The 24,889-nt window shown below is 35.2% G+C and overlaps 1 protein-coding gene across 1 annotated transcript in view; it reads left to right on the top strand.

Annotated features, from left to right (window-relative positions):
- Window positions 1-423: 423 nt before the first annotated feature.
- The window catches only part of LOC107293618 (dynein heavy chain 9, axonemal), an 80,332-nt gene continuing 55,866 nt past the window's right edge, over window positions 424-24,889 (top strand). Inside the window, exons 1-14 of the mRNA XM_015822772.1 lie at window positions 424-634; window positions 905-1,063; window positions 1,391-1,521; window positions 9,353-9,564; window positions 11,036-11,269; window positions 14,145-14,312; window positions 14,466-14,582; window positions 14,868-15,018; window positions 16,006-16,120; window positions 17,461-17,529; window positions 20,303-20,429; window positions 21,241-21,496; window positions 22,475-22,716; window positions 24,747-24,882. Coding sequence (XP_015678258.1) covers window positions 441-634; window positions 905-1,063; window positions 1,391-1,521; window positions 9,353-9,564; window positions 11,036-11,269; window positions 14,145-14,312; window positions 14,466-14,582; window positions 14,868-15,018; window positions 16,006-16,120; window positions 17,461-17,529; window positions 20,303-20,429; window positions 21,241-21,496; window positions 22,475-22,716; window positions 24,747-24,882 — 2,311 coding nt within the window. The 5' untranslated portion in view covers window positions 424-440. The remainder of the gene's footprint in view (window positions 635-904; window positions 1,064-1,390; window positions 1,522-9,352; window positions 9,565-11,035; window positions 11,270-14,144; window positions 14,313-14,465; window positions 14,583-14,867; window positions 15,019-16,005; window positions 16,121-17,460; window positions 17,530-20,302; window positions 20,430-21,240; window positions 21,497-22,474; window positions 22,717-24,746; window positions 24,883-24,889) is intronic.

Here is a 24,889-nt window from a genome sequence, read left to right as displayed (position 1 = left end):
AGCTGCTCTTATTTGAAAGGGGGGTTACAACTGGTAGTCATAAAGGGGCAGTGATTGAACTCCTGTAAGATTTGGTGCACGGTTTCCCAGGCTTGGTCCTCTCCCCTTCACTTCTTGAGGATCTCCTAGACACATTTGATTTGAATTTTCATATTTTTCATCCAAGGTGGTCAAAGAGGAATATCTAGTTTCTTGGGGTTAATAGATTAATGCCTTTTTAATGCAATGTTTCATGGAGATTATTTGCTTGTAGCTATTTCCATATGTCTGTTCTGACTAGAAACCCAGGAAGGCTTAGTGCAGAAAACTTTCAAAGACTACAAAATGGTTATTTGGTTCTTTTGTTAGAAAATCCAGAAACCAGAAGATTTGATACAATATTTTTTGTTGCTTCTCCTATATCAGTTTCGTAACAGGGTGTATTTGAATGCTTCCAGGTAATGATGCCTCTCTTGGTGAACCAGAGAAACCATCACAGTTGGCCCAACGTAGTATCCCAAGATGTCATTAATCATGTCTGCTCTCTGAAAAGGAGTGTTTTTGTCATGGTTGGCCAAATTAGAGGAAAAACATTGCTATCTCTTCCTATTGAGCCTGAGAGGGACAGATACATTAACTCTGACAATGAGAAAAAGTAAGTTGTAATGCTTTAATTATTGATTTAAGTGGTCATTTTCAAGAAACTGCATGAAACTGCATTTTTTACTGTAATCTATAAATTGTTGAATGAATAGGAACAGAAGCATGGAAATGTGAACATGTTGTGCAAATAATGTGAGTCAGTAATAATAATTTTGTTTTCTGTTACTTTGTTGAAAGTAGGAATTTATATTTTGCTTTATATTTGGTTTCTATATTACAATGACAAACAAAGTTGATCTGCTGATACTTTTGTTTTTTGCAGTACTGAATTGGTAGATAAGTCTATAATTCACGCAATTGAGTCTTCTGTTATTGAATGGACCCACCAGATCCAGACTGTTCTTAAGAGACAGTCTTCAGAACTGCTTTTGCAAGGCAAAGATCCCCATCCAAATGTGGAGTTGGATTTTTGGAAAAATAGGTACTGTATATTGTTAAGCTCATTCTATAATGACATCTAAATGAAGTAGAAAGAGCTAAGGCTTTGTGATTGTCAGTTGCAAAACCAGGTCATTTGCCCTGGTTTCTAACTGATCTGGAGGAAAAAGCTGAAAAGTAGAAGCATCTATTTACATAAGAAAAACTTAAGTTGTATGGTTTCTAATTTTCTGGTTGACACAAAGAATAAACTGTCTCTCTTAAATTCATTTGTCCTAGGAAGATTATAAGACTGTTTGCTGCAAGATAGCATGTTATTTAATTAGTTATTTAATAAATTTGCTCATATCTTCTTCATTATATGTTGCAGATACGAGGATCTGCAGTGTATTTATAGCCAACTAAAAGCCAGAAGAATTTTGACTATGCTAGACCTACTAGATAAGGTGCAAAGCACTTACTTTCCAGCATTCAGATCCATCTTCAGTGATGTCGAAGCAGGTAGGGCTGTTAAATTTTGGAATTATTGTGATTAAGAAAGTTTATTGTAATTATTTGGTTAACCTCTATACATAAAAGTCAACCTCTACAAAAGTTATAAGATTTACTTCTTTTCTTGTATAAAACATTATCACAAGAGTCTTGTTTCATGATTTCTAGAGATAATGATGCATGGCATTAAATTTCAAAGATTAATCTTCAATTAATGAAGATCGTGACTTTTTAGACAAAGGCACATTTGGAATCTTTAGAAAGGTCATGCACTTCATCACAAAATTATTGCTTGGGTATACTTTAAGAAAACAATTGTCTTGGTGGGTGCAATCAATCAATTTATTTACTGTTTTGACCACTAGTTGTAATAAAAATGGACAGTATAGTCAATCCCAAAACATATCAGAGACAAATTTGTGTGGCTAAAATATAACTAACTTTTGAAAAAAAAATTGAATACAGGAGACTGTTCTTTATAGTTAATGTAATTAATGGAAAATCAGTAGAAAAATTCACTTGCTACCAAAGGAACTTCATATGACCCTTTTATAAGTTTAAAGACTGCATTTGAGTTAATTCCCAGAATTCAGTAAAGCAGGTTGTCCATAAAGGAAACACTTTTTTTTAAAAAAAAAGGTTTTTATTGATTTTTTTCCATACATTCAATAGTATTTATTCAACAAACGTGCTGTCTGAATTTACATTTACTAATACATATTTAGTTCCTAATCCTTTATTCTTTCCTCTAGCCATCGATAAAATAAGTCCCAAGTTTGATAATATTCCATTTCTTCTTTTTCTTTCAGTCTCAGAGTCAGTCTATCCATCTCTGCGCAATCTAATATTTTTTTAATTATTTCTTCATCTGATGGTATTCCTCCATTCTTCCAATATTGCGCAAGTATAATTCTTGCCGCTGTTGTAACATGTAAAGTCAAATATATGCTTTGTTTACCAGTCTTTTCTGGCATTATACCTAATAAAAAAAGTTCAGGTTTAAATTCTATGTGTTCTCCCAACATCTTTTCTAGCCAGGCATGTATCTTTTTCCAGTAAATCTTTGCTTTGGCACATGTCCACCAAACATGGTAATAAATGCCTGACTTATGTTTGCATTTCCAACATCTATCTGACATGTTTTTAAATATTTTTCCTAGTCTTGCTGGTGGCAAGTGCCGTCTATAAAACATTTTATATAAATTTTCTTTGTAGGAAGTTGACATTGTCAGTTTATAATTTCTTTCCCATAAATTTTGCCATTTTTCTAATTCTATATTATATCCAAATTTTTTTGCCCATCTTATCATTTTTTCTTTAACTTGTTCGCTTTCCACTTTCAAAGTTAATAAAAAATTATAAATTTTCTTAGTTTCTCATCAGAAGTTAACAATATCTTATCAAACAGTTTGCTCCTTATAAAATCCATACAGTTTAACATCTTTATCATATCTAGCTTGCATTTGTAAATGTGCCCACCATGATAAATTGATACCCTGATTTTCCATTTCTTGTTTAGATTTTAAATTCCCTTCAGAGTTTAGAATATCTCTATATGTCCAGATTTTTTCAAAGTCAACTAAATTTGGGTGTACAAATGCTTCCATTGTTGACAACCACCCTGAAATTTTCAGATATATTTTACATTTTATTTTTCCCCATGTTGTTAATAATGCATTTCTTATATAGTGATTTTGGAAGTATTTATGAATTTTATTTCCCCCCTACCATAAGAAAGCGTGCCACCTTAATTGTAAATCACGTCCCTCCAGATATAACAACCTTTTGTTTCTAAGAATTATCCATTCTTGTATTCCTTCATTTAAGAATGTTTGATTTCTTTCATCAAAGTCTTGTGCCTTCCAAACTGAGTCCAGTCGGTATCTTGTATTATTCCAGTTGATTAAGATTCCTTCTGGAATTAACCATCTGAAATTTATACCTTTTGCAATTAGCTTTGTAGTTAAGAAGTGGTATTGTCTTCGGGTGTCTCTTACTCTCTTGGGGATCTGCTTTAACACCACGATTTCTTTATTCTTGTATTGTAATGGCTCATCTCTAACTTTTCTCAGTATTTCATCTCTTGTTGTTTTCTTTATGAATCTTACATGAACTTCTCTGGGTAGTTTATATTTCCTTGCATAGCTTGAATTCATTCGAAATATTTCATCTATCTCCATTTGCATCTCTGCTCGGTCTGCTTTCAAAGCCTCTGCCAGGAGATCAATAATCACAACTGCTATATTTTCTTCTCTGTCTTCAGGAATATTTTGAAATCTTAAATAATGTTCCACTTTCTCCATTTGTAAAACCACCACCACTCCCTATAGGTTTTGATTTATTTGTTCTAATTTTTCATTTTCTTGTATTAGTACTTCCATTTTTTGTCAATATCATCTGATTTATTTTTCATTTTCTGGATTCTTTGTTCATTTTTAACAATCATTTGTTGGTGGGCTTCAAATTGTGTCTTTATATCCAACATTTGTTTGTTTAATTTATCAATATTACTTTTTGTCTCTTCATGGTTTATTTGTATTGATTCTTGAATTAATTTTAATGTAATTTGCATCTCATTTTGAGCAGTGCTTATTTTCTCATGCTGCAACATTGTTTCAATAGATCCCTGGCTTGTTGGGCTAGATGTTCCAACAGAGGGTGCAGAGGAAGTTTTTTTCATAAGTCTGGTGATATTTGATGCACTCATTTTTCAAGCCAAATATCTTAGGCTAAAATCAAAACCATGAAAAGAGCCAACTATTTTAAGCTAAATCCAAATTCTCAAGGAGAGAAAACAAGATAAAAAAAAGCAAAAAGAAAAAAACCCAACTGTCTTGGCTAAAATCCAACCATAAAACCGAGCCAACTACTTTAGGCCAAATCCAAATCCTCCAGTCAAATCACAGATATAAAACGCCTGCTGTCTTTTGGTTATATCCAGAGTCAACAGATATAATTGTAGAGAATCTTTCCTCATGCAAGATCACATAAAGGCACTTTGTTTATACCAGGTGTTCTTTCAAGGTCAAACACTTTTCAAATTCTTTTATTATTTGGTAATACTGTAGTATCTCCTTTCACCACTAGATGGCCTCATACACTGTATTGTCTATATCTGGTTTTAAAAGATTGTTACAAAGTTTTCTTTTAAAGTTCTTTGTAGGTTATTTACTCTCGGAATTAATCTAAAAAATGTTTCCATGTCCTGTAGGTTAGGCAGTCTTTCTTTAAGTCAATCTAAATTCCATTTTTAAGAATTCTTTTTTAAGAATTCCATTTTTAAGAATCCTCCTGTAATTACTCGCTGCTTTTAACTCTCTTCTCCTAGTCCTTCTGGGGTCTTTGCTTCGTAGCTTCTTCCCAATCAGGGGATCAGCATTTCTAAGTCCCAAAGGAAAAGGAGTAAAAAAACAGGCTCACCCAGTTTCAGCATGCTGTTGACAATCAGTTGTTTGGCAGAGCTGCGGTTCTTTGCTTTTTTTCTGGCTGATGATGACTTGGGCTGTCTGTGCTTACCAGGCAGCCTTTCTTCCATCCTTTTGGAAGGTTTCTTCAGTCCGTCTGGATCGACCACTGTCTGGACCAGACTCCCAAAGCTTCCCTCCTTCTTCGTTGCCCCTCCAGGGCAACTTTCCGACCCCTTGGGGTTGCCGGATTGAACGAAATCGGGCACCAGTTTCTTCCACCAGTCTTGTCAAAGCATCAGACTGCAAGTCTCCATAAAGCAAACACTCTTACTTCTGATTCTAAAACTTCTGAAAACACTTAAGTGCAAATTAAAAGAGTCCTAGGCTGTTCATTGCTGGAAAATAAATATTATCATTATAAGAGTAATACTTCAATCTAAACAATACCACCCACCAGTGGATGTTAAAAAAAAATGAAGGAAATAATAACTTAGGTACAACAGGCTATAATTCATTATAATTTTTTTTGCTTATGTTTATGTCTGAACATGCTGTCATTTATGGACATTGAATCCCATAGATCTGTGACTATTGTCTTCCTTTATGGATTTATTTAGTCCTCTACTAACAAAAGTATTGTTACGTATTTACTGTGTCAACAAACATTTTCACCTTAAAGTTTAAACTATAAAACCTCTTATCGTGTTGAGCTTTATTTCACTGAGATCCATACTAATTAATGATATAGCTGTACAAAGGTGTTTTGATAAAATGGGTAAGGATGTTGAGATCAGATTCTAAGCTACTGAAAACCCAGACATTTTCAGTAGAGCCAAAGTATGGACAGCAACATTTTATTAATTGTCTATGTATGATATATTGATAAAAACGTCATCCACAAGAAAAGAAATTTGCAAAAAATCTTATAGCTGGTACAAAAGGAGAAGCAATTTTTACTGCATTAAAAACCTACTTTGAAAAGCCCTGTATTTTACTGACAAATATTATTGTTTGTACATCCAGTGGAGCTCCATTTATGGCAGGGAGATATGATGTATTTATATGATTTTTGAAGAAGGAACCTTTAGAAATTTTTCTAATATTCATTGTATAATTCTCAGTGAACATCTTGTCAAAGTTTAAGTCCACGTTTACACAATTAATTAAACCTCACAAAGAATGCAATAAATAAGATTATGACCAATTCCAAGAAGGAGCAGTTGTTTCAACAAGTTTATTGACATAACAATGAATGGTTTGTTGGTTTGTTCTTACATGTGGGTGCTTAATGGCTTTCTAAAGAGAAGAGACTAGACCAGGGGTAGGCAACCTTAGCTCTTTTATGACTCGTGGACTTCAACTCCCAGAATTCCTGAGCCAGCCATGCTGAGGGGAAAGGGAGAGGTTTCCAAGCTGAGCCATGCTGGCTCAGGAATTCTGGGAGTTGAAGTCCACGAGTCATAAAAGAGCCAAGGTTGCCTACCCCTGGACTAGACAGTCACTTGTCTGAAATGGTATAGGTTCTCCTGCTTGAGCAGGGAGCTGGACTAGAAGACCTCCAAGATCCCTTCCAGCTCATTCTATTCTATTCTGTTCTATTCTATTCTATTCTGTTCTGTTCTGTTCTATTCTATTCGCAATTGTGTGACTGTTCAGTGGAACTTTAATTAGAACTGTCTGAAAGTTCGAGTAAGCTAATGATCCTTATTGTTTTTGAGAATGTTATATCTATGTTTATTGAGAAATTAGCTCTATTTGCACAAGATAGCTTGCCAAAAGAATTCTGCAAATTTTGGAGAAATTTTAAGAACCTTTATATAGTCTGAGAATTAATGACTTCATAATGAGTTAACAAACTCAATACTGATGTGTGGATGATGAATCCTTTCAAGGAAATATGTAGTGTAGATACTTTGTGTCAGGATGAAACGGTAGATTGTACCATCCACCCTAATAATGAATGTAAAATCAATGTTAAACAACACAGAAAGTTGCAGAATAGAGAAGATGCCCTCAGTATATTCATAATTGTAGAGCAAATGTTTATCAGTACTAATACTGTAGCTGCCCCAATTTTCTATCTAGTTGAATTAGGTTTCAATCCGGACAAATCATTTTCCCACAAAAGAAGCAAATTGTTGGGATATAATAGAAAAACAAGCTTTTTACCTGACCATATCAATTAAATCCTGAAACTTAGATAGAAGATACTACAGCAAATATTGCATTAAAAATGAAACAAAAATAAGTAACATGTTAATAAAATGAGATAATTTTATGGGTATATTTTTATTAATAATAAATACATTTTATTTGAATGAAATTTGATGTTCTATTTATATTTGAGTTTAAAAGTAAAAAAAACATTAATATTAACATTTAAAAAATTAATGACAATAACAATATATAAGTAAGTAGGCAGCAAAATCATTGCAAACGTAAAAAATACTGAAAAACTGGTCACTGAAAGGTTGATGATTATTGCTGTGTAATATATCAAAGTATTTAAGTATCTGGGAATTACTTTTTAATCCTCTTTGCCTGGAGGAAATAATTAAAAGCTAAAGGTTGGTGAATACAATTCTGTATTTCATAGATAGTAGAGGCCCACTGCCCTAATTGCTGTTAAAATCAAAATGATTAGCCCCCATGATTCCCAGACTTGCCTTTAAAAATACCTTGGACTATGGAAGCAACCTAAATTTTTAAGATCTAGAATTGAGAGAGTACTTTGGGAATGGGCTGAGTGAAATACCATTCATTCATCCTATGTGTGCCTTCTCTCTGGTGAGTTTTAATAGTTTGTCATCTAAACTAGTAGAAGGGAGATTTAACAATATCCTAATGCATGCATAATTATGCCCATGGTAACGGGGGAATATTGAATCTGCTTTTTTATTGCATTGCCTATTTTATATCGTTTGGCACTGGGGCTTAATAACCCTTTTGCTGCTAAATTGTTCTGGCTGGTCTAATGTGGAGAAAACTCATCTTTTTTTGGCCATGCCTACAGAAGTATCTAATGAAGTAACTGATTTTTGTGTAATTGCCTTTCTAATAGGTGAGTAATGGTAATACTGAATAAGTGTATATGTTTATCATATCGATGCCAAGAACACAATTAGTCTATTTATACCCATGTGAACTTTGACTTCTAATTCTTCCACTTCCTGGTTTATATTCCCATCATTTTGCTCCTTGCTATGTGTATTGTTCCTTAACCCTAAACCAGTAAGGCTGATTTAAAACTTTCTTTAAAAAAAATAATAATCTGAGCAGCTGAGATGCTTAAAAGTGAAGCTCTGGTCTCCTACATTAAGCCTAGAAGTATTCAGTAGAATAAAAATGATAATAGATAGGTGGAAGCAAATGCTTGATTTCATTCTTTTCCATTTATATAATTTGCAAATGAAATAATAATAAAAGGAACAGGTATCATCAGGCTAGTTTAGAACACAAGAAGTACTGTATTCCCTACTCGTCCCTACAGTCTAATCATAAAAAAATCCTTAACATGAAATCATGTTAAATAATTTGAGTTTTGTTTGAAAGTAATCCCTGTTTCTGTAGCTAACATATGGAAAGAATCCTCGCAAAATACATGAGGGGAGGGTTTGGGAGGATTGCTCAATATATTAGAATTTAAAGCTGCTTATATCTACTACAGGTAGTCCTTGACTTACAACCATTTGTTTAGTGATTGTTTGAAGTTAAAAGGGCACTGAAAAAGTGACCTATGACTGCTTTTCACAGTTACGACCATTGCAGCATCCCCGTGGTCATATGATCAAAATTTAGACGCTTGGCAACTGTCATGTATTTATGCAGTGTCCAAGGTCATGTGATCACCTTTGGAAACTTCCGGCAGGCAAAGTCAATGGGGGAACCAGATTCACTTAACAACTGTGTTACTAACTTAATAACGGCAGTGATTGACTTAAGAGCTGTGGCAAACAAGGTAATAAAATGGGAAAAATGCACTCAACAATTGTCTTGCTTAGCAACAAAAGTTTGGGGCTTAATTGTGGTCGTAAATTGAGGACTACCTATATACCATTCACCATTCAAGATTTTAAAAAAATCTTCTTTAAGGAACTGCTGAATCCTACAACATACTTATCTTATCTGCAGGAAATTGAGTTATAGGCTGCTACTTTTTGGTGATGTATTTTCTTTGCCTTTCTTTTTCTCAGCAATTTTAAGAAGAGATCCCATTAATTTTAATATCTCATGTTATCTGACTGCATGCAACATAAAGCCAAGATAAATTTGTTGGCACTCTAATTCACAATATGGATACTTGAGGATAAATCCCTTTGAATATAAAATGATTTATTTCCAAGGAATTTTATTTTTATATTGCCATCTAAGAAACACACAAAGATAAGTATTTCTTCTTTAAAAACTATGTTCTTTGTTTTCAAAAATCGCAGCTTTGATTGAAGCCCAGGATATAAATATGCACCTAAAGCCTCTCCAGGGCCCATTGGAAGAAATAGAAAATGTGGAATTTAATGAGGTGAAACCATTATTAAATCGCATGCTTCATATAGTGTGCTTAATATGGGGCACTTCAAAATATTACTGTGCACCTGCTAGGATAATTGTGCTTCTTCAAGAAATCTGCAATCTTCTTATTCAGCAGGTAAGACCTGAAGCAGTTCTAATCCTGTCTGTTTCTTTGTTTGCTTGTTTATCACATTTGGAAACCATCCATCTGCCTCACGGGGCAACTCTGGACAGTGCACAAGTAAGGCATAGAAACATAAATGCTATATATAAATATTACATTAGGAGGCAATTCAAACAAAAATAGAATAATTAAATTAAAAATTAAAAAGACTGGGCCAGGCCTTCAAGGTGCTAACTAGCCCCATGACTACATGCTGCTCTTCGTGTCTCAAACAAAATGGCAGAGCCTAGTTTTTAGACATTTTCGAAAGATCAGGAGAGGGGGGGCTACCTCACCTCTGGAAGGAGGATGTTCCAGAGGGTGGGGGCAGTGGCAGAGAAAACTCTTCTCCTGGAATCACAGGGTCTACAACATACCTTCCCTGCCTGACCTGGGATGGGCTGATATAATAGGGCAAAGAAGGTTCCACAGGTAATCTGGCCTCATGCCATGTAGGGCTTTAAAGATCATAAGCAATAGTTTGAGTTGGACCCACAAGCAAACCAATACCCAATGCAACTCATGTACCAGAGGTGTTACATATGTTGTTCTTGGGACACGCAAGATTGCTCACGCAGCCACCTTATGTACCAGATGAAGCTTCTGGATACCTTTCAAGGGTAGCCCCATGTAAAGCATATTGTAGTAGTCCAGACAGGAGATGTTCAGGGTATGAATGTCCAAGGAAAAAGCCTCCATATCTAGGAAAGGGCGTAGTTAGCGCAAAAGCCCTCCTAGCCACGATGGCCACCTGTTTTGAGCAGGATCCATGAACCCCGGAGGACCCCCACACACATTATATACCAGGTCTGTGAGACATGAGACCGTCTGCAGAATCTTTTCAGGATAAACCTATTTTGCCAGCACATCTGAAATAGTTGATTCTTGCCACTTGTCACATCAAGAAGAGTTGTGAGATTTAAAGTTCGGCTACCTATTTGGCCCCTGAAATCAGTGGTGCATCTCTCCCTGTTGCAATCACATTGCTAAGAGATTCTTTGCACCTCATGTTCACAACACTGATAGCATAATTATGGTTCATTAAATAGAATGGTTTAAGAACTTAGGATGCTGCTGGCAGGAAGTTGTTATTGTGCATTCAGTCTCCTTCGTTCTTGGAATTTCATGTGAAATTTTAGCCTCCTTCTCTTTTCCCACTGCTGTTTTAATTTCTTTTCTTATCAAATATAAAATCAATTAAAAGGGAAGAAATGGAACATATATGCAATACTTTTTGATTGGTATATAAGGAGCTTAGGTATGCATTTGTTGTTATACACCTAACACATCTGTGTCCAAATCTACTGAATTTCGATTTTGCTAATTTCAGTTCACTACTGAGTGGCCAATTTAAGAATCAAAGCAAAACAACACATCTTTTACTATGATTGTTCCATGTAAAACTTACAAATGTTTAATTCATTTCTTTGTTCTGCCCAACCAGGCCAAGAATTTCCTTAGTCCAGAAGATATACTTAAAGGAGAAGCAGAAGAAAGTCTGAATACAGTTCAGAAAGCTTTTAATGTTGTTGATTACTTTAAACAAATTTTTGAAGAAAGAAGAGAAAATCTTAGCAATTATTTTCAGCCAGGTCAAGAAGTAAAGCAATGGGATTTTCCTTCTGTAATGGTTTTTGCAAAACTGAATAATTTCCTAGAGAGGCTTCACGTAGTGCATGTAAGTTCTTTGCTGTGAAAAGTAAAACAATGAATAATCTATACTGTACAGAAGCAATGCATTTTATTGTCACCCTTTCTTGCAACCCATTTCCCATATATTTTTTTCTTGATTCTTGGCTTTAATGGCTTAAACTGTGGATTTAAACCCTTTCCCCACTTGTATCTGACTATGGAACAATCTTGACCCCCCAACTGTCTGTTGTCGTTTAGAGTGGTTCAGTGATGTTCCCTCCCGCCAGGGTCTTTGGGTATGACCTTCAGGATTATTCTGCTTTGAGCAGCAGGGAAGCTCAAACCAGATTTCCCCCTTATAGTTGTCATATCCCCAAGCTAAAATCTGACTTAGAAACATGACTTTAAAAAAAGGATAAGTTCAGTTAAGACTTGATTGGGAAGATTTACATGGTGAAGGAGGTGAGAGTATGCTGATTCTCCGATGTTTCACTGTGTAAACCTTCTCTTCCACTGGTTATCTGTTGCTTGGATGCCTTTTGAATATGGATTTAACCCTCTTCTGAAAAATAATTCTGTGTCCAAAAGGAGTTGGACTGATAGAAGTCAGCAATACTTCCATGGCGAAGATTGCTGGCTTGTTTCTGGCTTTCTCCTGCTGTTGCCGCTTCCCCCTTCACTGGTCAACTGTTCATTGGGTTCCTTTTGAATGCATCAAAATACCACAAGTTTTGATAGACTGGGGGATCCTTAAACAAGTTGAATATTTTCCTGGGGTCATATAGTAGTTTCACAACCCCAGGAAAATATACATTGGAGATAAGGAGATGCTAACATAGTGTGAGGTGCTTTTGAGTGGATGTGGGTCATTTTCAGCCCTTCTCCCTGATTCACTGGTTATAGGAAGGAGGAGGGGAACCACTTCCCAAAGTTATCTGGACAGTCTTCAAACATGTTTTACTCCTTGTTGCCTTGGTAACAGAGCTTGCATATCTCCATCAAGGTCATCTCTAATTATAACATCAAGTATTTGTGCCAGCCCATTTCTTAAAAAAAAGCCTCACCTGGAATGTTTTCTTAAAGTACTAACTCCAGACAAAAATACTAAGTAACATTAATTGGAAGTTGCAGGATTTTGTATATCTCTTTAATTAGCCTCGCAAAGAACACAGGAATCATCTATTTCTTTTTAAAATTACAATGTTTTCTAATAATAATTTACTAATTTTTACTGCTAGGCAGTAAGCTATTGTGTTTGTGCACCTGCTGATATAGTGAAATGGATACAAACAGAGGAAGAATTTATGTTCTGTGATATACATGTTTCATGACAGAGCCCATTTACAAAACAGTGTGCTAATCTACTTTGGGTGTTAAAAACGTATAGGTAATTTTTAGAGGAGCTGCATTTGATAGTCCGGATGGTAAAAAAAATGTGGCAATGGTAGCCTGATTCTCTAAGGAGAATGCAAGCATCATTTTTTTAAAAAAAAATATTAATAGACTTACAATATTGTTGTGAAACATACTTAAAAATATTAAAAATATTTTAAAAAAACATTAAAAATACAAAAAGGAGGTATTATATCAGTATTAATGTTGATTTAAAATGTCAGTGTTGATAGGAATTAGATTATTTAGCTTTGTATTCAAAATTGAATATAATATTGAAAAAAGCTACTGCAAATTATATCACAATAGTTGTCCAATAAGGGTTTCTGCTTAATGTAAGATCTCCACCATATTCTTACTTATTAGAATGTAAGTCTGTTTTTAATTGGTTGTCCACCCCCTACTCCTCTTCTTACAAGCAGCGGTTACTTGTCTGAAATTAGGCTTATTGGCCCTTGTCTAGTAGTCCATTACAGATCTAGGCACTTCTATTACCTTTTCTGATCCATCTGGGAAGAAATTTTGCTATTCAAAATTTGAGATGATGAGGTAGAAAGAACACTGTGGGATTTTAGGAGAATAATAGTTCCCCCAACTGGTGCCTTTTAGATCAACGTATTAAAAGCTCCATTATGTGCAAATACACTTTGCAAGCACATACAATAAATATACTTAATGCATAGATTTTATAGCCTGTAGAGTCAACATTGCTATTGCTACTTAGTTTTAGTCTATAATACTTATGTTTATGTAGTACTTTATATATTTAGGACTTATGTTTAGTCATTGAGTCCCAATACGATGCACCTGTAGGAAGTTTTTATAATGAATTCCTACCTCTTGGCAAAATCTGCCCAATAAAGTGAAATAACATATCTACTATCATATCAAACTATTAGAGGCAGAGGAAACAAACAATAGAACATGTATAAAAACCCATATTTAGAGTTGGACCTGCCTGTTTGATTCTGAGAAAATTTGACCTTATTAGCAGTGTTCTAACGTTCTTGTAAAATATTCGTGGCATTTATTTATTTACTATAATTTTTATTTTTGTATTGTATTTGTTTCCTGCAGAGACAAGATCCCATGGAAATTGCAGGAAAGGGTGGAGAGCTATTAAAGAGAAAGGCAAAAAATTAGAGGACTTCTGTTCCATATATTTTTGTTTTGATTCATGAAATGGCTCATGGCTAGAATAAGCCTTAGAATAAGATCCAGTAGTAATACTTTTTAAAAAGTCCTTGATCAATATGGTTGTATATCATCACTGACAGCAAATAGCACTTGTGACTTATGCTGTCTTCCTCTCTCTGTCAATGAGTCTGTCTATAAATTGATAAATAGAAATTATTTTCCTCAGAAAACTATGTGATACATTAGGGATGAGAAATAAATTATCTGAAAAAAGTTTTGGGTTTTTTTTCCTTTTTCTTTTTTTAGCTGGATAATCAGTATGTAATATTGTTAAAGTGCAAAAGCCGACCTAAATGTCAAGGATATAAACTGTGAATTGTTGATTTCTGTAGGATCTTCTGATGACAGTTCTGGATATAGAGAAACTGGAGAAACTGGAATTTAGTGGCATAAAAGGCAAATCTCTGAGTCAGCAAGTCTTGAGTATGCATGAAGAATTCCAGGAAATGTATAAAGTATTTTCAGATCGGACGTATGACTGTCTGGATGTGACTAATACGGTAGGTGATTTTGGACTCTAGGAGAGTAGAAGCTCTGTACCTTTGCTAAAGAGGACTTTGGGGTCATATATAAAGAAAAAATATCTGGTATTAAAAAGCCTGCTCAATAAGAAATGGCGTTTATTCATAAAAATATTTATTTGGTTCCTTTAGGAGTTTGAGAATGATGTGTGTGACTTTAAGAGCAAAATGGAAGATATTGATCGACGGTTGGGGTCTCTCTTTGGCCAAGCCTTTGATGATGCAGCCAGTGTGGAACATGCATTCAAGGTTTGCAAGTTGTTATACTGAGCTACTGCAGAACACAGCAAATGTGCCCTAGTTATTTTTAAATAATGAAAAATGCTCAGATGAGATACTAGTTTATGGATTGTTGTATTTCAATAAATGCATACTTCAATATCAGTGTGGACTACAGCACTGAAATAATTACAATTGTATTCATTTTGATAGCTAGGTCATTAAAGAAAACATGTGAGCAATGACAAGGATTCTTAATGTAAATGATGATTACAGGGCTGTACAATCCCCCCCCTTTTTTCCCCTGTGTGATAGCTGATAGACATTTTTGGAAGCCTCCTGGATCGACCAATGATAGCAGCAGAAGCCTATGATAAATATAATGTTCTCATCACAATGTTTGACAAAGACCTTGATGATGCTAAATTGATCTACCTGAAACGTATTGAGGAGGAGACAGACATAGGTACATGTTGATAACTTTAAAAAGTCTTAATTCTCAGTTAACAGAAAGTGTTCGTGTAAATTGGTCTAAGCAGTTTCATTTTTTTAAAATTGCCATAAGGATCAATTATCTTACATAATTGTCATTATAAGTAGATTAAAGATGTAACAAACAGCTACACAAAGTGAGGATGATGTAAAAATAACAGTACACTATGTGTTATCCCAATATTTGGTTATTCAACTGGGCTTCATTTAATGCTGATTCCCAGTTGTATTTTGTTTTAGGAGTAAGGGCTGCTGCTTTTTTTTTTTTAAATTGTAAATTACTAGAGAAGTATAGAGTTAAATATTAGTATGATCAGTTGGAATTCATTTTTGGTGGGGAAAATACCTTTTCAGGTGTTATAATATCAGGGTTTTTTTTATGACTTCAGTTGACAATTAACATTTTTGGAAAACTGATCCCTGTAATGAATTGGATGATGCCAGGGAATGTGTCTATATCATGAATTTAATCAGGGACAGCATTTTCCCTGACTCTGAATTTTTTGTTGGAAGTTATGATTCTTTTTAGTATTTTATTTATTTATTTATTTATTTATTTTATTTAATCCCATTTATACCCCGCCCTTCTCCCGAGGGACTCAGGGCGGCTTACAGGTAAATAAAAACAGTACAATACAATAAATATCTCTAAAAGCCAAATTAAAATATATATTAAATAACCTGTATTAAGTTTAATATTATAAAATCCCTTTAAAATCCCTATAAAATCCCCCCCTAGGCCAATCCCGCTTGATGGAAAAGCCATGTCTTGAGGGCACGGCGGAAGGAGGGGAGATCCGGAATAATCCGGATCTCTGGGGGGAGTTCGTTCCACAGGGTGGGAGCTCCCACAGAGAAGGCAATAGGTATGATATTAGTATTAGTATTGTATTATTAATATTAAGCCTACTTAGAATAAACTTGGTGTATTTTGAGTTTCAGACTGAATTTTGTTTCTCAGGGAATTCACCAGTGCATAAAAATATGCCTTTGGTGGCTGGAGGAGTTCAGTGGGCTCAGGAACTAAAACAGCGGATCCAAAAACCATTTAGTAATTTTAGGCACCTCAGTTACTGGTGAGTATCCTTATTCTAAAGAAAAGGATTTATTTTATCAAACTTTCTGTATCAGTGTTCTGCATGAATGTTAAAATTGAAAGAATGATATTATCTGATATTACAAAATAAGTTTGAAAAAGGGCTTTTGGCCTAGTCTACACTTTTTATTCTTTCCAACTTGATGGAACCTTGGAAAATGATTATCTAAAAGGTTTGAGACTTGATCCATCTGTTTGTCTTCCAGTAGGATAACTCCTCTCCCCCAAATAAAACAGAACAAGAACAATGTTGGTGTGAACTGGAGAAACCAACAAAAATAATAACAACAACACGTTGTTAAAACAGAATCACAGGTTTCTGTCAGGCTTTCGTGGCTGGTGGATTGTTGAGAAAATCAAATGGCTAATGAAGACCCCACCTCTATATTCGAGTGTAGAACATTTTTCTCTCCCTTTTTGTTACATCTTTTGAAGAAAGAAAGATGTAACAAAAAATTATATATACGTTTTAATTTTAATTATATATAAATTTTAATTTAAATTTATTCATATGTATATGTGTATGTGTACACATACACACACACACACACACACACATAAAACTTTACACCGGGAGTCAATTTTTATGAAATGGATAGATACATAAATAGGGTTATTTCAGATGGGTTCTTATTCTATAGTACCAGAAAGAAAAGATAGCACTATTGAAGAGTATTATATATATCTCTGTAATCATTGATATGGATGGACTTATGAGGACAGTTTGAAAAAGAAACAAATTCTTTGGAAGAGTAAGCCATGATTAATATGTGTAACTCAGCTCTCAGGCAGAAAAATACGTCATAGGAAAGTTGTGTCTGTGAGAGTGTATATATTCCAAATGTATCACATCTACATGTAAACAGTATCTAAAAAGTAACAAAAGAATAACAGAGTTGGAAGGGACTTTGGAAGTCTTCTAGTACAATCCCCCTGCTCAGGCAAGAAACTCTATACCAGGAGTAGGTAACCTTGGTTCTTTTAAAACTGGTGGACTTCAACTCCCAGAATTCCTAAGCCAGCCACGCTGAAGGGAAAGGGAGAGCCATGCTGAGCCATGCTGGCTCAGAAATTCTGGGAGTTGAAGTCCACCAGTCATAAAAGAGCCAAGGTTGCCTACCCTTGCTCTATACCATTTCAGATAAAGGATTATTCAATCTGTTCTTAAAAATTTCCAGGGTTGGAGCATTCCAAATTTTTGGAGGCAAGTTGTTCCACTGATTGTGGAACATAATCTGACTATTTTAAAAGTTATTTAAAATATTGACCATCATATAATTTCACTCAAATTATCCAGTATTTGATGCATTTTATTTATAGTTCCTTGGATTCTGCGGAAGGCAAAAAAATGGTGCAGAAGTATGAAGATTTGATCCAGTTATTAGAAAGGTAAACGTGCCTCATTAGAACATATTGTAAGAATACTGGTAGATTTGCCTTTGCTAAATTATTTTTATTGGTTTGATGCAATATGTAACTAATAGGGGCGTTGGGGTTAATTTTATCCAAATATTTTTTTCTTAGTTGCTTAATTAACTAAATTCAGTGTTTTAGAAATGTTTTGTATACAATGTGATATCAACATGGTTATATGTTATTAAAGGTCCTCTGGGAGGAATAAATAAAAGCACTGATGATGCTACCCAGTTTGGGTAATGAAATGTCTGCAAGAAAACAAGCTCAGAGATCACTAAGGACCCCTCATTTTAACCCCGAGCTACAAATATTCTCCTTTATTAACAAATAAAGGGGAAGGGGAGGAGAAATTATGATAATGTCCAAAATATTGTCTCATAGTACAAATAACATTACTATTTTCTCTCCAGTTCATTTAATTGTCATAATTTCCCCATTTTAACTATTTTCTACCAAGACTTTTTTTTGAGGGGGGCTATATAGCTATATTCAGTCATGCATAGCATGATCACTTTCTATATTATTAGAGCAGCTCCTATATGATTACTCTCTCACCACATTCAGCATTAAGCTATTGTAAATAATACAGTTTAGCTATTTAAGATGTTGGTTGTTATTTCTAAATGCTATTTGCTATATTGTATTTCTCACAAGGAGTAGACTTTTATGTGCAAATATTTGATGCTTATTATGAAAATGAGATCCTCATGCCTAAAACTATTTTACAATAATCGAAAATATGGAGGCTTTCCTCTTTAAATGTGGGAGTGCTTTATAATGTCAGTTACTGAAAATTTGGATTTTGGGGATGAGGAATTTAAGAATTATTCAAACCCATTTTGTATACAATTTGGGGTGTTATCCTGGGGTTGTGGTTACATAACTGGTAGTATATACTGTACGTAAAGGTATTTAGGAGACTAAGCTAAATTTAGCTGGAATAATGAATTCCCTAATTTTTTTTTTGAACTTCACTTGTGATGTAAAATCTAGACAAATCCACTTTGGTGAAATATTAAGCACGCATTTCAAGTCTCCAGACCTAACTATATTACCAATTAACTATATATTATCAAAGGATTTTGTGCTCAAAATTAGCATGATTGAATGCAGTGTAAGTAAACACAGGCACAATTTAGAATATGGGTGAAATCAACAATGTTGATGCTATAAGGAAGCCCACAGAAGACTTAAAGTTAATTATAAAGACTCAGGAAGCATACCCAATATAATTGTTAAACAGCAGGCAAAGTGAATTGGCCAAATCAGAGCCTAGAGCAACATCTGGAGATAACCAAGGCTAAGTTACACCGTTCATGTTGAAGCTGGATTACTTATGGTCATAGGATATAAACAACAGCCAGTATAATATTTATTACAGCGTGTAATTTACTACAAATTAAATACTTTTCTGCTCTACGCAATACCACCTTTTCTAGTCTCAAAATAGATATTTGTAAGGGTTCACTTATGGATACATGTTTTGCTCTTAAAGACATATTCTTTCCTATCTGGCACTTCATAGACTAACATTTTGACTTTGCACTACTACGTTTGCACTACTGAGTAGATTTCATTCTGAGTGGGCTTCATTCTCTGTTCCAGACTTGAGTGCCACTTTCCCAGATTCTTTTAGATATGATCCCGTCTTTTTTAAACAGAATTTGGGCTTACAGATTTTTGAAGCCCTATTACATCTCCAGATTTTAATTTACATATCTTAGATAAACATAACTCATATGACTGCTTTATCTAGAATAGAATGTAGAATACAATAGAGCTGGAAGGGATCTTGGAGGTCTTCTACTCCAGCCCCCTGCTCAAACAGGAAACCCTATATCATTTTAGACAAGTGACTGTCTAGTCTCTTCTTAAAAACCACCAGTGATGAAGCACCCGCAACTTCTGAAGACAAGCTGTTCCACTGATTAATTCTCCTCACTGTTTGGAAGTTTCTCCTTAATTCCAAGTTGCTTCTATCCCTTATTAGTTTCTGTCTGTTGTTTCTTGTCCTGCCCTTTGGTGCTTTGGAAAATAAGTTGACCCCCTCTTCTTTGTGGCAGCCCCTCAAATACTGGAATATTGCTATCATGTCACCCCTACTCCTTTTCTCTAGACTAGCCAAATCTAAATCCTGCAACCTTTCTTCATATGTTTTAGTCTCCATGCCTTTAATCATTTTAGTTGCTTTTCTCTGCACTTTTTCCAAAATCTCAACATCTTTTTTGTTGTATGGTGACCAAAACTGGGTGCAGTATTCAAAGATGTGGTCTTACTAAGATTTTATAAAGTGGTATAAATACTTCATGTGATTTTGATTCTATGGCCTTTGTTTATACAACCAAGGATTGTATTAGCATTTTTGGCTGCTGCCACACTCTGCTGGGTCATGTTTAAGTGATCATCCACTAGGACTCCAAGGTCCCTCTCACAGTTACTGTTTTGAAGCCAGGTTTCTTGTGATTCACTTTGCAAATTGGATCGTGTTCGTATGTTGTAAGTGAAAAATATCTGAAAGTTGATTGAGCAGCAACGTTGGAATCTTCTAAGAGCGGTGGTTATGTGGAGAAATGACTTTATAGGAAGAAACCAAGTAGTTTTCCAGACAGTAGGGACAGAGGGGCAAGAACTTCCACCTACAATTGTTTCACTTCAGATTTGCTTGCAACATAGCCAGGAAATCTCTTCCAATTACACTGTTGACAGTGCATGGAAATGTTGACATGATTGCTTGGTCTTCTGGCAGATATCAAGAGAAGCTGTATGAGGAATGGTTCCAGACTGTCTCTGTGAAAGTTCAGTATAATCTCACTCAACCACTTATCCAACGAGATTCAGAGAGTAAACTGATTACAGTCAATTTTGACCCTCAGGTAAGATGAAAGAATGTTGATCTTCCGGAAGACTTCTCCCTCTTCTTTTTGGCAGAAACAGGTGCAGTTTTACAAAGTGAGAAATGTTCTAATGCTTGGAGCCAAGTATGGCTCAATCTCTGCTACTGCTCAAGGAGATAGAGATTTACACGGCTAAAAAAAAAAAATCCTACAGAATAGCAACATCATGATTTGCACAGTGCCATTCAGTGGAGCTCGAATGTAGTTCACATAATCCAAAATTAAACATTTTATCCAACAGAAAATATGCTGAATTAAAACAAAAGCCCAACATAATTTTCTGCCTATAGTCACAGATCAATCATATGCATATAAGAATCTCCAAGCAGAAAGAGAAAGAAGATAATTTTGTTTAAATCTATCACTTGTGCCCAGTTGATATTCAGAAGCATGTTGCTTTTTCAATGTAGTTTCTGTTAACCGCTATAGGATTAACTGATAAATTTTTATGAATTTGATTATAAAAGCAATGCTCTCCCTATTTCCTAGTAATTTATATAAACATTTGTGAGATTAAAACTGGAGTTGCCATATGTAGAAATATGGTTGAATGTTAGAAATACAGTATCTCATATTGGTGAGATGACAATCCAAAAGGTACCCTCTAATTAATATTTTTGAGTTGAAAAGGAAACCTTCTCCCTGTATTCCTATTTGGTTATTCAGGAAGGTCTATAATTGAATCTCTAAATCTGCAGAGAGAGAAGAGAAGAAACACAACATTTTAATAGGAAAAAAAGAATACCAATGAAAATGTTTCAAAGCTTTATTTTACTTTGTGATTTTCTAGCTGGTGTCCGTTCTAAGAGAAGTGAGCTATCTTGGAGAAGATCAGATTGGGAATATCCCAGAAACAGCAGCAGAAATATATTCTTCTAGGGAATCCTTCAGGCAATTAGTGGCCAACTTGGATTTAATGGTTACTTGGTACAACAAAATATTGTGCACTGTCCTAGAGGTGGAATATCCACTCATACAAAGTCAACTGCGTGAAATTGATATTCAGCTGAAAGAAGCAGAAGAAACATTAAATTGGAAAACAAAAGGTAAGCTCTGCTGGTAGAGTCCATGTAGTAAAAATAAAGTCATTTCTGATCTTTCAGCCAAGCTGGGTCTTCTTCAGAAAGCTCTCCTTGCTCACATTTTCTCCTCTGCAGATGAATGTGGATGTTACCAAATTGGGTGAAAAAATACCGTGTTCTTTCTTATTCCTGGTGTCCTCTGTGCACTGTAATCATCTGGTGTCTATAGTGCTATGTACATTTCAACCCAGTACAAAGGTTGAACTTAGCTTGAATGTTGGGCGTTTATTTTTTTACTTTTAATAGTCAGGGAACATGGCTCTTTGGCATTTGAGGAGAACCTATGAGGGTAAAAAGAGAAGAAATAATGAAAAAATATTTGGAGGATGGCCCAAAGATGCTTTTTCATGAGGCAACTGGACTTTCTTGTTTTTCTTTGAAGACGTTTCTCATCCAAGAAGCTTCTTCAGCTCTGACTGGATGGTGCTTCTTGGATGAGAGGTGAAACGTCTTCAAAGAAAAAACAAGAAAGTCCAGTTGCCTCATGAAAAAGCATCTTTGGGACAATTATGACCTGGATGACTGAGAATCTCCATAGACATTTGGAGGATGGGAAGTCATGCTGGTGCTGATTCAATTCTGAGTAGCTGGAATGGAATAGATGGCTGAGATTCTCTTCCAAAAAATAAAGAAAAAGTAATGGTAATTGACATTAAATGTTGAAGATTGTATAATAATGAGAATTGTGTTTTAGGCCTTCTGTGCTAGATTATTTTTGCTTTGGCAAAATTATACTGTACTCATGCAAAGGCTATATTTGTGAAGGAAAACAGCTCATGTTCTGTAACATTTTCTCTCAATTCATTTGTTTCCAAAGGGAACGCCATCTGGCCTTTCAGTAAGAGCACAGCAAGAAATGATTTCCCCCCTCAGTTTTATAGATTGGATGACTTGTCATTGTTAGCTTCTTAAAATGTTCTCCATTGTTGCTTTTATTGGAAGGCCTTTGGGATTGTATTTCACACATGGTTAACAGTGTTCGAAACCTTGAGCAAATGATCCAGAAAACCAAAAACAACATTGAGGAAATTCAGAATATTATGAAATCTTGGGTCTTTCCAGTTTTTGAAAGAAAAGATGGGAAAAAAGAATCTCTGCTATACTTGGATAATCAGCAAGAACGACTGAACAAACACTATCAACTCGTTACAGATTCAGGCCATAAGATCCATTTTCTAATTAAGGTATGGCATGCGTATATGGACATAACTAATCTGTTAGGAAGAGTCATCTGCAAGTATTTTGTTCCCATGACTAAAAGTATTAAATAATTATACATATGAAATGTCTCATCCATGCTCTCACTTTAATATGCATATATATTAACGTTACATGAGGAGTGCCAGGTCAGAAATTGGTAGCTGCTTTCATCATATATGCCTGTTTGCATTTAGAGCAGGTTGGGATATAAACCACACCTACAAATGAAGATGTCTCTAATTAAATAGAAAGATTCTGATATTGTATCTTGTATAGATGTTTCATTATTCTGTATAGATTGATTTTATTGCATATATTCACAACAAAACAAAATACTGAAGTACAAAAAAACTACTAAAAATATAAATCTAGAAGAGACAACAAAAACTCATGCTACTCAGAATGAAGGGGGGGAGCACCCCTTTCTGAACATCTACTGAGGTATCTGGTAAATACGTCTTGTATTTACCCCCTTTTTTAATACAAAATCTTTTTGATGAATTAGTCTCATCTTAAGACAATGAAAAACATATTTAATATTCTTTATAACCCAAGACTGACGTTAAATTTTATTATTTTATAAGTTATCTGTTTCCAATTCTTTATTCTATATTTCTTGTAATTTGTCAAAAATTATCTTAGTAAGATTCCTCAATTGTCAGTTGATTGTTGGTTTAGCGACCCAAATACTTCTTCAATTATATTCAGAACTGTAGGTGTTGCCAAAATTGCCAAAACACTAGGTCCAATTTGGGAAAAGATCAATTAAAAATATTGTAAATTATACTCCTTTAAGATAGGTTTTAGACAACATTATTCTTTCTATCTCCCCTCAAAAGTTTTTAAGGCATTATTACGGTACTAATAACCAGATCTAAAATATTATTCCCTTTTTGAGCCAAACATAAAACAAAAGCATTTTTCTGCACTATTGTTAAATATGATTATGCCATAGAATCAACTCAAATCGAATCTTTATTATGATCAAAGACCAGCATAATCCACAGAATCAATTAGGAGAACAATGGTCAAATCCCCTTAAAATCCCCTTCTCAGAAACATCCAGTTATATATTGGTGCCTTTAATGCTTGGAACATAATGAAATTCTAAATAAAATTGAACTAGATTTTCAAAGGATAGCCAGTAGAAGTTCTGGAAAGATGGTGGTTGCATGATGTCAAAAGATTCATAGGGAGAAGATCTGGGATCCACTTAGCATATTCAGGTAAAAAGATTAGGCAGCAAGTGATGGGTGAATATACTGAAATATTTGAGTACTTGTATCAGGCACAGTTAGTGACGATCTGTACTAATGATTACTATTGTTTCCTTTATGCCAGTGATGGCGAACCTTTTAGAGACCGAGTGCCCAAAAACTGGCCCCACCTCTGCTCCATTCCCTGCCCCACCCCCACTCCAGCCCTACCCTGTCCCCCGCCCTGCCTGCCTGCAGGGCTCTCACTGCCTCCAGGGCCTGCCACATATCGTCCAGGCTGCCCAGCAGCGCCATGGCGGCCACACCTTCTGCCCACGCCCCGCAGCATCAACTGTGCGCAATGGGGTGTGAGGGCAGAGTCTTGTCTACGCTGCCTGGCTGCCATGTTCTTGGCTGCGCTGCTCCGTGTGGGCCAGGCTCGGGGGCGACTCTCCTCCAGGGGGGCTGCTGGTGAGGGGGTCGCAGAGGGAGGTGAGGCTGGGGCAATGGCATGTGTGCCCACAGAGAGGGCTCCGAGTGCCGTAGGTTCGCCACCACTGCTTTATGCAAACCTCAAACACAAACCTCAAGCACATCCTCAAACATTTTTTCAGGCCACTAAATGTCGCACTTGCAGACTCCATAGGACATGTGACACCTACAGTCACATCAGAATGTATGATTCCCCCAAGCAGTATTTGTAAGAAATATATTGAAAAAAGTAAAAGGGAATATTAGGTAGTGCTGTTTCTACCTTTCTAATTAGTACTGAGACAAGTTCAAAGCATGTCTTTTGATTATGATTTCTTTATACATAGGAAAATTTAAGACTCTTTGAAGCAGATCCATCTTCTGATGTATGGAAAGCTTATCTGGAGCATATAGATGAGATCATTTTGGATGGATTCTTTAATGTCATTGAATGTTCACTTAAATACCTTTTGGAAAATACAGGTGAACT

Source organism: Protobothrops mucrosquamatus, unplaced genomic scaffold (assembly GCF_001527695.2).
Source record: "Protobothrops mucrosquamatus isolate PMUCROS unplaced genomic scaffold, P.Mucros_1.0 scaffold1675, whole genome shotgun sequence".
In the NCBI taxonomy this organism is placed as follows: Eukaryota; Metazoa; Chordata; class Lepidosauria; order Squamata; family Viperidae; genus Protobothrops; species Protobothrops mucrosquamatus.
This window is presented reverse-complemented; position numbering and strand designations above follow the sequence as displayed.